Consider the following 14,481-nt stretch of genomic DNA (forward strand, 5'->3'; position numbering starts at 1 on the left):
GCCATGTGGCTGCACAAGATTTAACCATTTAGCCAGCAGGGGAAAGGCAGCTAGACATTTTTCATCTTACTGAATCACAGGACTAATCTAGCCCTTGCCGGCTAGGATCTACGAGCTGGTTTGTATGTCCTGTATCATAGGCTGAATAAAGAACATGCCTTTAAAGCACACACACCCCAAAGAATCCCGAGAACTATAGTTTACCCCTCGCCGAACTAAAATTCCCAGTCCCTTTAAAACAATTATTTGGGGAGCGGGGTGGAAATGTGCTTTAAATGTATGCTGTGTACACAGCCTTACTGAGATCAGCCTGGATATTGTGTTGGCGAACTAGAAACCGGAACTAGAAACACTTGCCACTTTCCTCCCAGTACTTGCCACTTATCTCCTCTTTGCCTTTTTTTTTTTTTTTTTTTTTTTTTTGCTGGATGCTGGCTTCCACTTCCACCTGTGATGAGAAAAAGTACCAAAAACAGGAAGCTGCATTATTATGGTAAGACAATTTGTCTGTCCTCCTAGCCTAGTATCTGCGATTCTGGCAGTAGCTGTCCAAGGTCCTGATAGGTCTTTCCCATCACCTGCTATCTGATCCTTTCAACTGGAGATGCCAGAGATTGTACCTGGAGTCTTTTACCTGCAAAGAATTGGGCTCTTATCAATGAATTACAGTCGCCTGGCTCTGAAATAGGTTCATACTGTGAATTCACTAATCTATCTCTACTACTTAGCATTTGAGCCAGGCTTCAAATATTCGAGTTCAGGTCACAGATCAAGACTAGCAGGCTACAAAAAACAATTTGCTACAGTCCATTCTCTGTATAAATGGGCCTTAAAATGGCCTAGTGTTCTCACATACTTGTTCAAAGGAAGACCAGGGTAAGGGTTATTTGATGACAGACTTTTGAAATGAAGGAATGATTTGGATGTGATGAGTCCCCAATTCAAATCCTGAAGAAGCAATCCCATCTTTAACAAGAGAAGGCGCTACTAGCTCTCCCATGGGGAACATGCTTTGGTCCTGGGTTCAATCTAGGGATGGACAGATCAGCCTATTTTATTTGTCACTTTCACAGGCATTCAACCATAAATCCATTCCCTTCATTTTCTGCAGATATGACAAGTTAAAGTCAACATTTAACTTGTATCCATTGTTCCTTAAAAAAACACATTATGTATGCCATTTGTAGGCACTTTCTCCTAAAAGACATTATTTTTGAACACACACAATTTGCATGTCGTGTGCATTTCTTGAAATGAAACTGCACTGCAAAATTTGCCAAAATGTGCTATCTGCTTGATAACTGCCTGCTTACGACATAAAAGTCTAGGAGATGTGAATTAGGTTTGCTCCCATTTTAATAGAGAGAATCAGTTAAATTCTCCTCCATCCCCAGTTTATTCTCTGCTAAAGGATCTAGTAGACCTGGGGAACATCTCTTCGTGAAATCATGACACTACCAGTCAGAGTAGATGATACCAACCTAGATGAATCAATGGCTCTCATTATAAGGCACTGCCATCTGTTCATATAAACTGCATAGTGCTATCAAAACTATGAATAATTTTAAAATATCATTTTTTTGAACTGCACTCCTTGAAATATTCAGATTTCCCCATTTCCTCCCCTGTTTGGTTTCCCTTTCCATCTTTTTTGCACTTCTCCCTTGTTTATAACAACTGCTGAGCCAAAACCAGCATGTCACCAGCAGAAACTAGCAATAGTGGCAGCTACTGTATATCTATAAAACCAATGGAGCATTTGGAAGGTGGAGGTCAGCGGGGCTAGCATATGGAGCCACAAAGCCATGGAACACTGGCATGCCTCAACTCGTTGGGAGGTGTCTGCTGCAGATGGCAGAGACCCAAAAGCAATCAGGAAGAATTCTTTTGGCTGTGGGCAATTCATCCCACTCACTGTTACATTTCTAGCCTGCCAAGCTGGAGTGTATGACTTTATTCCAGATATTGCACACGCACACACAAACACAAAAAAACACATGGGGCAGGCAGGAGATGATTTACAGTGCAATTTTGGCTCCAAGTTTATTATTGCTTTTGCTAGTATGTATGTATTTATGAGAAGAGAATCGAAAAGATAGTGGGATGCGATCGTTTCTCTGTTTATGAAGAATAGTAATAGCAACACTGTTTTATTATTAGATCTGAGAAAGAGGTCTTGTACTTTTAGGAAAAGGTGAACAAAGGATTGGTGACAAGAAGTCCCCATGAAGAAATGGAATTGAGTGTGGAGGAATATATTGACCTAATATGTTCACTTGTTTTTAAGTAGTTCCGGTATCAGTGGTATGGCTCTTACTGGTGATGTGGGTTGTGCACATAATTTTCCAACAGGTCGTTGTCCCATTCCAAAACAAACTATTGTTGTGTTAAGATAAGTTTAAGACTCATCTAAAAGTTGATATTATTACTGGCCACAAAGTAGATGTAAATTCATTTATTTATATTAGATTTCTACACCAAAGGATGTTAGTTGCTGCAGCTGAGGATTACAGAAAAGTAACAACTGACTACTGCTGCTACCTACCATATTTCCACTCAATTGCAGCTATTATCTACAAGTATATAAGCAAAGCACAGCTTCCATAATTGTTCCACAAAACATCATCTTGGCTTCCTTCCTTGCAATGTTGCACCTGCAATATCCCACCAAAAACTTGGGGGACAAAGCAGGAAACTTGGCAGGGTCTAAAGGCTCCACTCTCATAAGAATTTCTATTTCCAGATTTTCCCAGATCCCGTTATATTATCACAGAACTTCAGTGCACACTTATACTGTGATGGCCCTGCATTTCTTATTTTGCATGTTCCCAGCACTCAAAATACCTTTTAGCTACTTGTCTACCCATTGACACAGTGATAATCTTATTGAAAGGGTCCAATCATCATGTTTCTTGCCTGACTCTATAAATGCATGAATTTCAATGCATGATCACAGCAAGCTTTTTAAAAAGGCCTTTTTTTAATGTTCCTCCTGCCATTATGCTGGGTGAACATGTCGTGAGAACATTCCCATTTTCCAAGGATTTGGAAATGGAGAAAATGGAGGGAATATTACTGACATCTTTTTGTTTTCATCAATGAGCTGCAGGTGGGGCAGTTGCCACAAACAACATGAAAATAAAGAATCATTGAAATGCAAAATGGAAATGACCTATTAGGTCATTTAATCTGCCTCCTTCCAAGTCAGGGTTTTTCAGACACTCATTGACTGAAACTGTGTGATTTCCATTACTGCTCCAAGAAGATCAAATTCAATAAATCTTACACTTATTTCCTCTAAAAGACATTGCACCTTCATGTGCTTTGTTTTCCATTTTTCATACACCATTTTATAGACCAATGTTAAACAATTCCACTTGCAGCTGGAAGATTTTCTTTATTTATAGACGGAGTATCATCTTAGAAATGCTATTCTCACTCTTGGCTAGATAGAGATATATAATATAATACAACACACACACACACACACACACACACACACACACACACACACACACTATCCAGTTTTACAGTCTAGAGGTTACCAGAGTACAACCCACTAAGTTATGCTGCTGTGCAATTTGAAGTCATTTTACTAGAGCTTCCATTAGCCTTCCCTGTTCACCAAACACTGGAATTAGTGGAAGTGTGCACAGAAACAAGGCCTGGTGGATTGCCTTCAGCTACCATCCTAGCACTGAAGGTACAGGTTTACCAAAGAGATTTGCTTTATTATTCTTTTCCTAATGTATCCTTTCATTCTGACAGCTGAATTGCCACGAGCTGATTTATTCAGCAAGCTGGCCGCAGTAGACTCAAGACTCAGACTTAGCAATTCCTGCAAGACAGCAGCTAATTTAGAGCCCCATCAGTTTAAATTATTGAGACCCACCATGTTTATCCACATTTAATTTTATCTGCCATTGCAATGATCACTCTTTCCAGGGCTATGAAATCCTTTCGCATCCTCACAGTCTGCTGTGGACAATTATGTCATATTCTGGGTCATTGGTGAATTTTGCCACCTGGCTGTCTGGGTTGCTTTCCAGTCATAATGAATACGCTGTGCAATGATTCTGTTTCCAACAAAGAGCATGAGGGCAACTTGATGTTTATCTCTTTCACATATTTGTCTAAAATGGATCACTTGCACACACATACCATCTTTTCATCCAGTTGCTAATCCGGGAAAGAACCTTTCATCTCTTGATCTAACACTGGTTTGCTTCTCTTAGAAGCAGTTGATAAAAAATTATTCGGAAAGATTACAACAGCAAGGGCTTGTGGGGGGGGTCTCCTATGTTGCTAGCTGCCAGTAACTTACATGTAAAAGGTAAAGGGGCCCCTGACCATTAGGTCCAGTCATGACCGACTCTGGGGTTGCGGCACTCATCTCGCTTTACTGGCCGAGGGAGCCGGCATACAGCTTCCGGGTCATGTGGCCAGCATGACTAAGCCACTTCTGGCAAACCAGAGCAGCCGTTTACCTTCCCACCACAGCGGTACCTATTTATCTACTTGCACTTTGACGTGCTTTTGAACTGCTAGGTTGGCAGGAGCTGGGACCGAGCAATGGGAGCTCACCCCATTGCGGGGATTCGAACCGACGACCTTCTGATCGGCAAGCCCTAGGCTCTGTGGTTTAACCCACAGCGCCACCCACATCCCCAACTTACATGTACACACACACACACACACACAAACGCTTCTTACTTTTCCAAGCACCTCCAGCAAAGGGATGTGTCAAAGACAAAAGCCTTTATTGAACTGAATGTGAGTTGCGCAATCCATTCATTATCTTCAACTTGGGAGATGCATGAGAAATATTTTCCGGAGATACCCTGTGAACTTGACCACTAACTTCTGAATTCTCTAGTTTCTACCAATGGGAACAATCTAGCCTACACTAAGCACATAAAAATCAATCTTATATGCAGGACTTTTTTGTCGAGCCAGAACTCAGTTCTGGCAGCTTTCAGGTGGGTGCCATTGCCATTCTAAAAGAACAAGGGAGGTGTTCATGGTGAATTCCAGCACCTCTTTTTCTAGAAAAATAGCACTGCTTATATGGTAAGTAAGGAAGTTGTTAGAGGGCACATTCTGGGGCCTACACTGATAAGGGTGTGCTAGAGAGAGGGCAGCCCCAACTTCTTTTTATGGAGCTTGGGGCTTTGAGGTCCCAACCTGAACCAGAGGCAATCACCACTTCAGAGCTCCTGCAAAGGAGAGTGTCTGCTGAATTTAATAAAGAAAGAAGACTACCAGGGAGAACTGGAGAAGGTCCATAGAGGCAGAGCACCTGCTCTGAATGCAAGAACATCCCAGGATCAACCCCTAGTATCTCCAGGCAATACTGAGCTAGACGCACCCAGAGTCTGACTTGGTATAAGGCAGTTTCCTGTGCTCCTGTGAGTAGTTCATCCACTTGCCACGGGGGCTAAAGCATATGGAAAGGAAGGCGGGTGCTCTCTGAAGCCCACAGAGCTACCCAACAGCAACGCCTGAATCCCAGGCAGATGGCATTCGGGTAAATACAGCTGGGACATCATGCCTGATCAATGCCATTAGTGTCAAAACTCAGATAGAGTTTTGCACGCTCACTCCATCAATGCCTGTGAGGGAGACCCGCCACTAACAATCTCCAAAAAATTAGAGGATGAAATTCTCCCTGCTTCCCAAGCCACTGCTGCTTGACAGTTTCCATTAGCCCACCAGGCAGCTCTGGGCAATCAGATGCGCTGTCCCTGGCCTCTCCTCCCAATGAGACTCATTGCCGCAGCCTGTTCCACAAAGTGCACTGCGGTGCCAGAGGGTAGCTGCTGAATCTCCCCAAGCAGCTGGCCAGTGACAGGCTGTATCTCCCACTGGGAGCAATTCCCTTCCTCCTTGCTAACTGAGCTCCCCACTCGCTCCCTCGGCCAGTCCGGACACCTGCTGTTGTTGTTGTTGTTTTAAATTCATGTGCTTGCTCAGGTACTTAGCTAATGCTGCATCCTCCTGACATCTTCAATAAACCAGAACCCAATTACTGCATGAAGGAATCAGGAGGGGAAATATAATTAGCCCATGCTACATCTACGTTCTGTGCCATCTCTAGCTCCATCAATGAGAATTGATGGGAGAGTGCTATTGCACTCAGGTCCCTTTTTTGAACTTCCCATGCGCATCTGGTCGGCCACGGTGAGAACAGGATGCCGGACTAGACGGACCATCTGTCGCTCTTCTTATATTCCTGATATACACCCCTAATCACAAACAGAAACTCAGTGCCCTGGTGTACAGAATCTGGACCAAGGGATGGGATGAAATGACAGCCAATTTACATCTACTTCCATCTTCAATGGGGCAGCTGGTGAATATTCCATTTGTTATTTCTCTCCAGGAATGACATGCTCTCTGCTTAGCTATTAACCGACACCCATCAGGGCTGTCAACTTCCCTCTGGGAGAAAGAGCATCTGGATATAGTCTGCAAACAAATGAGAATCTCAGCAGCGCTTGCACTTAAGCATCAACACAACATTATCTAGTATAGATTGGCTCCTACCATAATATTCACATGGGAGGGGGGCTGGGGGGAGGAAAGTTTTCACATGGAAACTGAATTTAAGGATTTTCTAGTCAGCATCCAAGATTTAATTTAAGGGCTGTGTCTTAAACCCAGATCTGTGGCAAGATGACAGTCTGGCAGTTCTCCCTGTGCCTCTTCTGGTACTAGGCCAATAGGGGAATCGCTCAATAAAAATTTTTACTCAGACTCTCCTATTAGAGGAGAAGCTTATGGTTTTTCTGGAGAGGACAGAAGCATTTCTTGTCAACTTTAGACTTGGATTGATCTACCCTTTGCTTCCTTCCAGATGGCTCTTCCAGGCTGCTCTAGATGTGAACACAGAAAGCTGCCTTATACTGAACACTGGTCCAGTGAGTTCAGTATAGTCTGCACTGATTGGCAGCAGCTCTGCAAAGCTTCAGGCAGGGGCTTATTGCAGCTCTACCTGGAGATGCTGAGGAACTGAACCTGGGACCTTGTGCATGGAAAGCGAATCCTCTGCCACTGAGCTAAAGTCTTTCCCCTGCAGCTGAATACGTTTCCAGTCATACAGCGTTTGGACAGCCTTCAGACTTTACAGAATAGAGTTTTATCTGAAGGGCTGCCTGGTCTACCTTAAAGATGAAGAACTGTCTGAAGGGAGAGCAGCAGGAGCCTTGAAGTGGCCCATCAGCACTTAGCACCTGGACAGCACACTAAGCTCATCAAGTAACGGTCTTCCCCACTAGGGTGAGGTGTACTGTATTTACATTTAAATTACAGTAATTAAATTTCAACCTATATACATCACATGCAAAATGCATGCATGTTTTCCTGGTGCATTTTCCCCTGTTTGGTGACACCTTTATGTGGCTACCCTAGACCGGATTTAGTGCTGAGATGCTCACCATATATTGTTACTCTGTGAGCTTTCAGTAGCAAACTGAGATGAAGCAATGGCCGGCTTGACGGTTCTTCTCGCATCGTGATTTTTGCATAGCACCCACCCCCATGATTCGTGATATATTGGCAGGTCAGAAATTATGAAACCGATATCATATTAGGGACTTCAAACTGGTTTTGGACAATATATTGATATATCGCCCCACCCTAATAATGTCTGTAAAGCATTCTTGGCATCACAAAAGCGATATACAAAAAAAGTGAGAGCCCATTGATTCCTCTTTAGACTAAATAATAACATGAGGTTGTAGCCAATGAATATGTCCTTATTTGTGCAACACTTGGGCAACACAACTCCACCTGCCTCCTCGCTCTGCTGAATCCCTGTACATCTCCTAAATCTGTTCTGGAGGTTCACCCATATTTCCAGAGCAGATTTCTTTTGAGGGGGAGACATGCAAGGAAAGGATAGAGAGCAGAACAGGATGACATGGTTGGATGCAGCCCCTGACCTATGCCTCTACAGACCATCAGACCTAGGGTGTACTCCCCGGTAACACAATTCAGGAACGGTCAAGTCCTTTTGCAGGAGCATGTGTGTGGTAACTGTGTTTTCTGATATGCAACTGGAAAAGAGAGAGAGAGAGAAGAAGGAATATGGAACCTGTGGTGTCTTGTGTCTCGTATGCCACGGTCACTGGGTATCCTCTCACTCTCCCGCTGGTTGAAGGCATATAGTCGATACGGGTCCTCTCCTCCCTTCCATTTCCGGGCAGTCAGGTACTTTCGTTCTTCAAACTGATTCCAGAGGTCATCCCAGTCGATGTCAGAGCCCTGTTCATGTACAAACATGGATGCTCATCAGAACAAGAAGCACTGCAACTGAATTGTCATGCCTTTGTTGTCAGCATGGAAAGTGAATCCTCTGCCAGTGAGCTAAAGTCTTTCCCCTGCTGCTGAATATGTCTCCAGTTGTACAGCATTTGGACAGCCTTCAGACTTCACAGGACAGAGTTTTATTTGAAGGGCTGTCTGGTCCAGCTTAAAGATGAAGAACTGTCAGAAGGGAGAGCAGCAGAGGCCTTGAAGTGGCCCATCAGTACTTAGCACATGGGCAGCACACTAAGCTCATCAAGGAACAGTCTTCCCCACTAGGGTGACGTGTACTGTATTTACATTTTAATTATATTTCAATCTATACACAGCACAGCGCACCTCAGGTTAAGAACGGTTTCGGGTTAAGAATGGACCTCCAGAACGAATTAAGTTCATAACCCGAGGTACCACTGTACTCACTTATCCCTCTTTAAGGCGTGATCTGCCCTTGTAGCAGAACGAGGTGGTAGAGGCCTGTGTTAACAGAACACAGCTTCAATTGCAGCACCTGCCTGCACCCCTTGCCCAAGCCACAGCCCAAACCATCCCCGCCATGCTCTCCTCGCCATACCCTCATGTGCTGAAGAGTCAACCTGTCCTTTCGCTCAGCTGCACACAATGGCTTTGTCCCTGCATTGTGGAAGCCAACACAATGGGGCCCTGATAAAATCACATCATTACAGAAGCACTGCCTCTTTGATCTCAACCTGTGTGTAGTACAGAGAGATTCAAAACTTGTACAATTGTTCCAACACCGGGAGGGGGGGGGATGTGTGATCTTATCCAATAATTGATCTCTCTTTTTTATTGTTAAGTCAGTATCCAAGTCCCTTTTGGCTGCTAACAGCACAAAATGAGGCTTTCGAAACAGGCAATTTTACCCCATAATTGATTTTATTCACATCTGACAGCACATTTTAATGTAATAATAGGTAGGGGAGGAGGGGGAATGATGCCTCTGACAAATGAATGGCCCACGTCCCCTTCATCAGCTTTACACACTGGACTGGTCCAAAGTACCCCTGTAATGTTTAATATTACATTTCACGTTGGCTATAAAGGAGTCATAGGCAAGCACCAAATGGCTAGCTCCTATTACAGCGATGAGACATCTTTTCTCAAGCACCTAAGTGAGGGGCTACATCAAAGCCCTTCTGGACATTTAAATTTATACAAGATCACTCTTATCTACATGCTTGCAGACTTTTGACTCCTTTAATAAAAAAAATCCAATACATTTGTGCAGCATGCTTCATTAAATTCCACCAAAGCAATGCTGATTATTTATTTAAACCATGATCCACCTATAATGTTGCCTGTGCAAGTCACACGGAAATGAATGGAAGCCATGCAATTATTTTCAGTTGTAACCTGCATCCAATTCAATGAGGTATGCATGATGGGGAATGGCAGTGGTTTGTGACCAATGTGTCTAACCACATCTTTTTTTTCTTCTCTAAACTACCATTAATCCAAATGCTTCTTGCTGCTGCAAGAGAAAAGGAATCCAACCTTCTGCTGGCCCTCTTTTAGGCTTGCTCCTGCAGCACAGTCTCATAGATGTTTGCTCAAAAGTAAGTCTGACTGTGAGGGATGCGGGTGGCGCTATGGGTTAAAAAACAGAGCCTAGGACTTGCTGATCAGAAGGTCGGCGGTTCAAATCCCCACGACGGGGTGAGCTCCTGTTGCTCGGTCCCTGCTCCTGCCAACCTAGCTGTTCGAAAGCTTGTTAAAATGCAAGTAGATAAATAGGTACCACTCCGGTGGGAAGGTAAACGGCGTTTCCGTGTGCTGCTCTGGTTTGCCAGAAGCGGCTTAGTTGTGCTGGCCACATGACTTGGAAGCTGTATGCCGGCTCCCTCGGCCAATAAAGCAAGATGAGCACCGCAACCCCAGAGTCGGTCACGACTGGACCTAATGGTCAGGGGTCCCTTTACCTTTACCTTTATTCATTACTACTGCTATGCTTCTGAAACAGTCATTTACCTGATCAGCCTCCAGGTGGTCAAGTAAAGCAAAAAAAAAAAGTTGCTTCTTTCTCTTCTTGTTTTAAATCCAGCTTCAAATGTGTTAAAGAAAGTTTACCTAGAATCCCTAGATCTGATCAACAAATTTCAAAGAGGACATAGCAATAATGGGACACCTCAATTTCTCTGATATATGTTGGAAGACAAACTCTGCTAACAATGAAAAGTATTATATCTATAGATATGCAAATAAATTGATATATAGATAGATAGATATAGATATATAAAATTGTCCAGTAGCACCTTAGAGACCAACTAAGTTTGTTCTTGGTATGAGCTTTCGTGTGCATGCACACTTCTTCTCTAAGGTGCTACTGGACAATTTTATTATATATATATATATAGACTGCATCAGACCAACACGGCTACCTAACTGAACCAATGAAAAGTATTGTTATGGATTTGGGGGGAGCCCCCTAAACCCCAGAAATTAATAATGGTAGGATTTTTATTATTTTTATTATTTGGATTTTTTATTTTTTATTGGGTTTTATAAACAAGAATGATGTTAAAGAAATAAGTATACCAAGTTTTCTCATGTCATTTCTATATCACAAAAATGGCATAATAAATGTGGGAAAGTATCTACAACATATGTTTCATTGTTAGTTTTGAAGGGAATATTGGAGGTCAGTGGAAAAATACAGGCTAAGCTTCCTTTCTGAGCCAGGGCCTCATCTGGGATAGATCCCTTAACATTTCAAAAGGTGTTGATGGCCCATCCAAGAGGGCTTGGGCAGACAGAAGGTTGCCAAGGTAACTGGGTATGAAGTGACAGGAAAAGAGAGTCTTTAGCTGCTGTGCTGGGAAGAAGGGAGAAGAGAGATGCCTTGGACTCTTCAAATGACCACACTGTAAAATCTGGACTCCCTCCATGCAGACTGAAGGTGTAAATAGGTGAATAAACAGTGTTTCCTAAAGCTATGTCAGTCTCTACTCTGTCTCAATTCTCCATAGGAACACAGACCCTTGGTGAGTGCCTGCAACTTCCTGGAATCTTGCTACCACTTGGCAGAGATTGGGGGTGGGACCCAGCTTCTGCAACAGTGTAATGGCATTCTTGCCCTGCCTTGCTGACAATTTCGTATTCCAGAAGGTGGGACTCAGCTATCCTCGACAGGATCTTCAAGAACAAGAACCAATTGGTTGATGAGGCAGAAGTAGCTGGGACCATAAGAACAGATGAATCCTGCTAGATCAGACCAAAGATCCACGTAGCTCAACATCCCTTTGGAAAAAAAATTTGGGGTCACTGACTGTTGCCCACCCATAAGTAATCCAGTGGTGGTGCCTCCCAATGCCAGTGGCCTCTGCAAGAAGGGTCCCCCCCAAAAACCTGGAGCCAGTCAGTTCTGCAGCTTGGTTGTGTAACTTTATTGCCAGCAATTCTGAAAAAGTCAGGGAAGCCCTGACTAAGTCTCGCATCCCAGAGCATGTTTGCAATTTCCAGCAATTGAAGAAATAATCTTTTGACTTGTAGATGGAGCACATTTGACAGGGCGAATAAATATGGACACTCACAATGTCATTTTTACTCATTTCTTCATTGCTTATACCTTCCCTAGCTGCCCTAGTTGGAGCCACAGATGAAAAGAAGCCTTGCATTTTGAACAACAGTTGAGGATTTGAAGATATAAAGCATTGGAGGATGTTCTGAAAGCCATTCATTCTTAAGACCACTCCAGCCCATCAGGCTATTTTCAAGCAGGAGGATATATGAAATGTGTTTGCAAGCTTTTGGTAGGAGTCCAATATATCGTGCAATCAATACAGTTGATGTTTTTTTAAGGCATCTTGTAAAACATGATTTATCAATGCAGTAAAAGATCGGGAGAAGTTACATCCAGTGAATCCTAGAATCACTTAAGGTCCCAAGATTTATAAGGTTTGACGACAGTCCTCAGAATCCTTTCTTTTTCAGACTGCCAAAATAAAACACTTCTTTTTAAACGGGCGGGCTCCAGCCCATGAAATGGGTACAATCCAGCTCATAAGCACCATAAAGCTTCCATTTATTTCACTGCCAAAGTCAGGCATCTGCTGAGCTCCCATCCATTGAAATAAATGGAGCCTAGGTCCTTTACCTTTAAAGTGCTTAAGTCTGGCTGAATTGTATGCAGTGTTTGGTTATAGGTATTTTACCTGTTGTTGTTTTTGGTTTATATTTTATTGCTGTTGACTGCCTTGAGCGTAACTTGGTGGAAAGGCAGGATACAAATTTAACAAAAGAATGAAGTTGTATTTCCTGGGCCAACCAAACCAGCATTTCTGGAAGATTTGTTCTAGTCAAAGCATCTCAATGCTTGCCACATACCCACACACGTGACTCCTTTCTAACAGCAATCTCAATGGCGCAGTCCAAGACAAATTGCCACAACTGACTTTCCTAGTAGTGAATTTCAGCTCATTGCCTGTCCTCTCAAGGTGACATATGGACTAATTGCTAAGAAGGCATGCTTTGAAACGGAAGAACTTGCCTCAGTAAAGGAGCTGGGCGAGAGGACTTTCCACTCATTCCATAGCCCTACAATTTTACGACCGGCTTGAATGAGTAATTGTCATTCAAGCCAACTGATAACTTACCTGTTCCTTGATTACTGATAAAGGAGAGGTACGGGAATTAAACACTGAAGCAGGAAAACCCCTTCGTTCACCCAGGACGAAACATCAGTTATGGATTATTGGATAAGATCTTCATTATAACATTTCCACCATGCATTATCTCTTCTTCCTCTCAAGTAGAATTCTATCTGGGGACTTATTTAACTGATGTGCTGAAATCTAAATTTAATTTATTATGATCTAACTCACTTTAGGTTCCAAATTAGCATGCACCCGAGAAGGATCAAGTCAATACTCTACTTGCCTTTCTATTTGTCTTCCACACAGCTCCTCTCTGTGTGCCTCATATTCATTTTCTCTCGTGTACTGGTAATAAATTTGATTTTTTTCCCCCTCTCTCTCTCAGAAATTAGGCCATTTTTCTTTCAATGCTGCAGCTTAATGACCAGTATTAATTATATAAAACAGTGAGTTAATAAAGAATTTGAGAGAATGAGAGCCCTTCCAGCAGAGGGAGGGGGACAAATCCTTCCCCATCTCATGGGGGGAAATAGCTAATCAGTCTCACCAGCTATTAAAAGATTCTCCCCTCCTCAGTCTCAAAGTTCAGACTTTAGGTATCATTAACAGGCACTGGGTGGTATTCAACTAACGTGTCCTGTCAGCAAAGGTTTTCTGCTTGCACCTGTCTTTTCTCCCCATGCATGCTTTGTGCCCTCCCCAAATATGATCCAGAGGGCTAGGGAACCCCTAAAACAGAGTTAGTGAGTATTGAGGGGAAGAGGAGAAGAATGTTCCATTGAGCAGGTGGGAATCTTTGTGCTGATGGAACGGCCATGTTGGATGCAGCCCAAGTTAAGCCAGTGGTTTGGGCCTTTTGCACTATGTTTGTGTCCTGAACCTGAAGCTGCAGAGGAACTTGGTATGTTAAGTCAGCAATGGGAAACCTGTGGTCCTTAAGTTGCCACCCTACGACAAGTCCTATCACCCCCGACTACTGGCCTTGCTAGCTGGGGCTGATGGAAGTCGGAACCCCACAGCCTCTGGAGGTCTACCAGTTCCCCAACCCTCTGCTAAGCACCCAGATAATTACAATCCAGAGCTGCTCCCATTTTCTTCCAAGAGAATGGGAGAGCCCCTGCTGGTACGCAGCTCCAAGTTAACAACCAAGCCCAGCAAAGCTTTGATCTGACTATGAGGCTTCCAGAGCTGAGGCACAGTAAGGACACAGTGGTCTGAGCAAAACGCCTTTCAAAAACAAGTGTTATCTGTATAAAATAAGAGCAACTCACATATCTTCGTTCAATGTATTCGTTCAATGACCAAAATGTTAAGCCACTCTGAAAAGATTTGAGACATCCCACATGTAAGAAGATGTAACAGCTTACAAACTGATCCCTAGAGAATCCTTCGGGAAATAGTAGAGGGGTTTTTTGAACACTAAAAATAGAAATGTTCCAAGATAACACTAATATGTAAGGGAATGTTCAGAGAGATAATGCAGCAGTATCCTCATCTCCTCATAGAAGGAAAGGGCTGTAGCTCAGTGACAGAGCATCTGTCTTACATGCAGAACATCCCGGGT

The 14,481-nt window shown here is 43.2% G+C and overlaps 1 protein-coding gene across 1 annotated transcript in view; it reads right to left on the minus strand.

The window, feature by feature from the left end:
• Positions 1-14,481, minus strand: part of GALNT14 (polypeptide N-acetylgalactosaminyltransferase 14) — a 233,497-nt gene that overhangs the window by 115,057 nt on the left and 103,959 nt on the right. Inside the window, exon 2 of the mRNA XM_081186432.1 lies at positions 8,096-8,265. Coding sequence (XP_081042558.1) covers positions 8,096-8,265 — 170 coding nt within the window. The remainder of the gene's footprint in view (positions 1-8,095; positions 8,266-14,481) is intronic.

Source organism: Podarcis bocagei (assembly GCF_964188305.1).
Source record: "Podarcis bocagei genome assembly, chromosome: 3".
In the NCBI taxonomy this organism is placed as follows: Eukaryota; Metazoa; Chordata; class Lepidosauria; order Squamata; family Lacertidae; genus Podarcis; species Podarcis bocagei.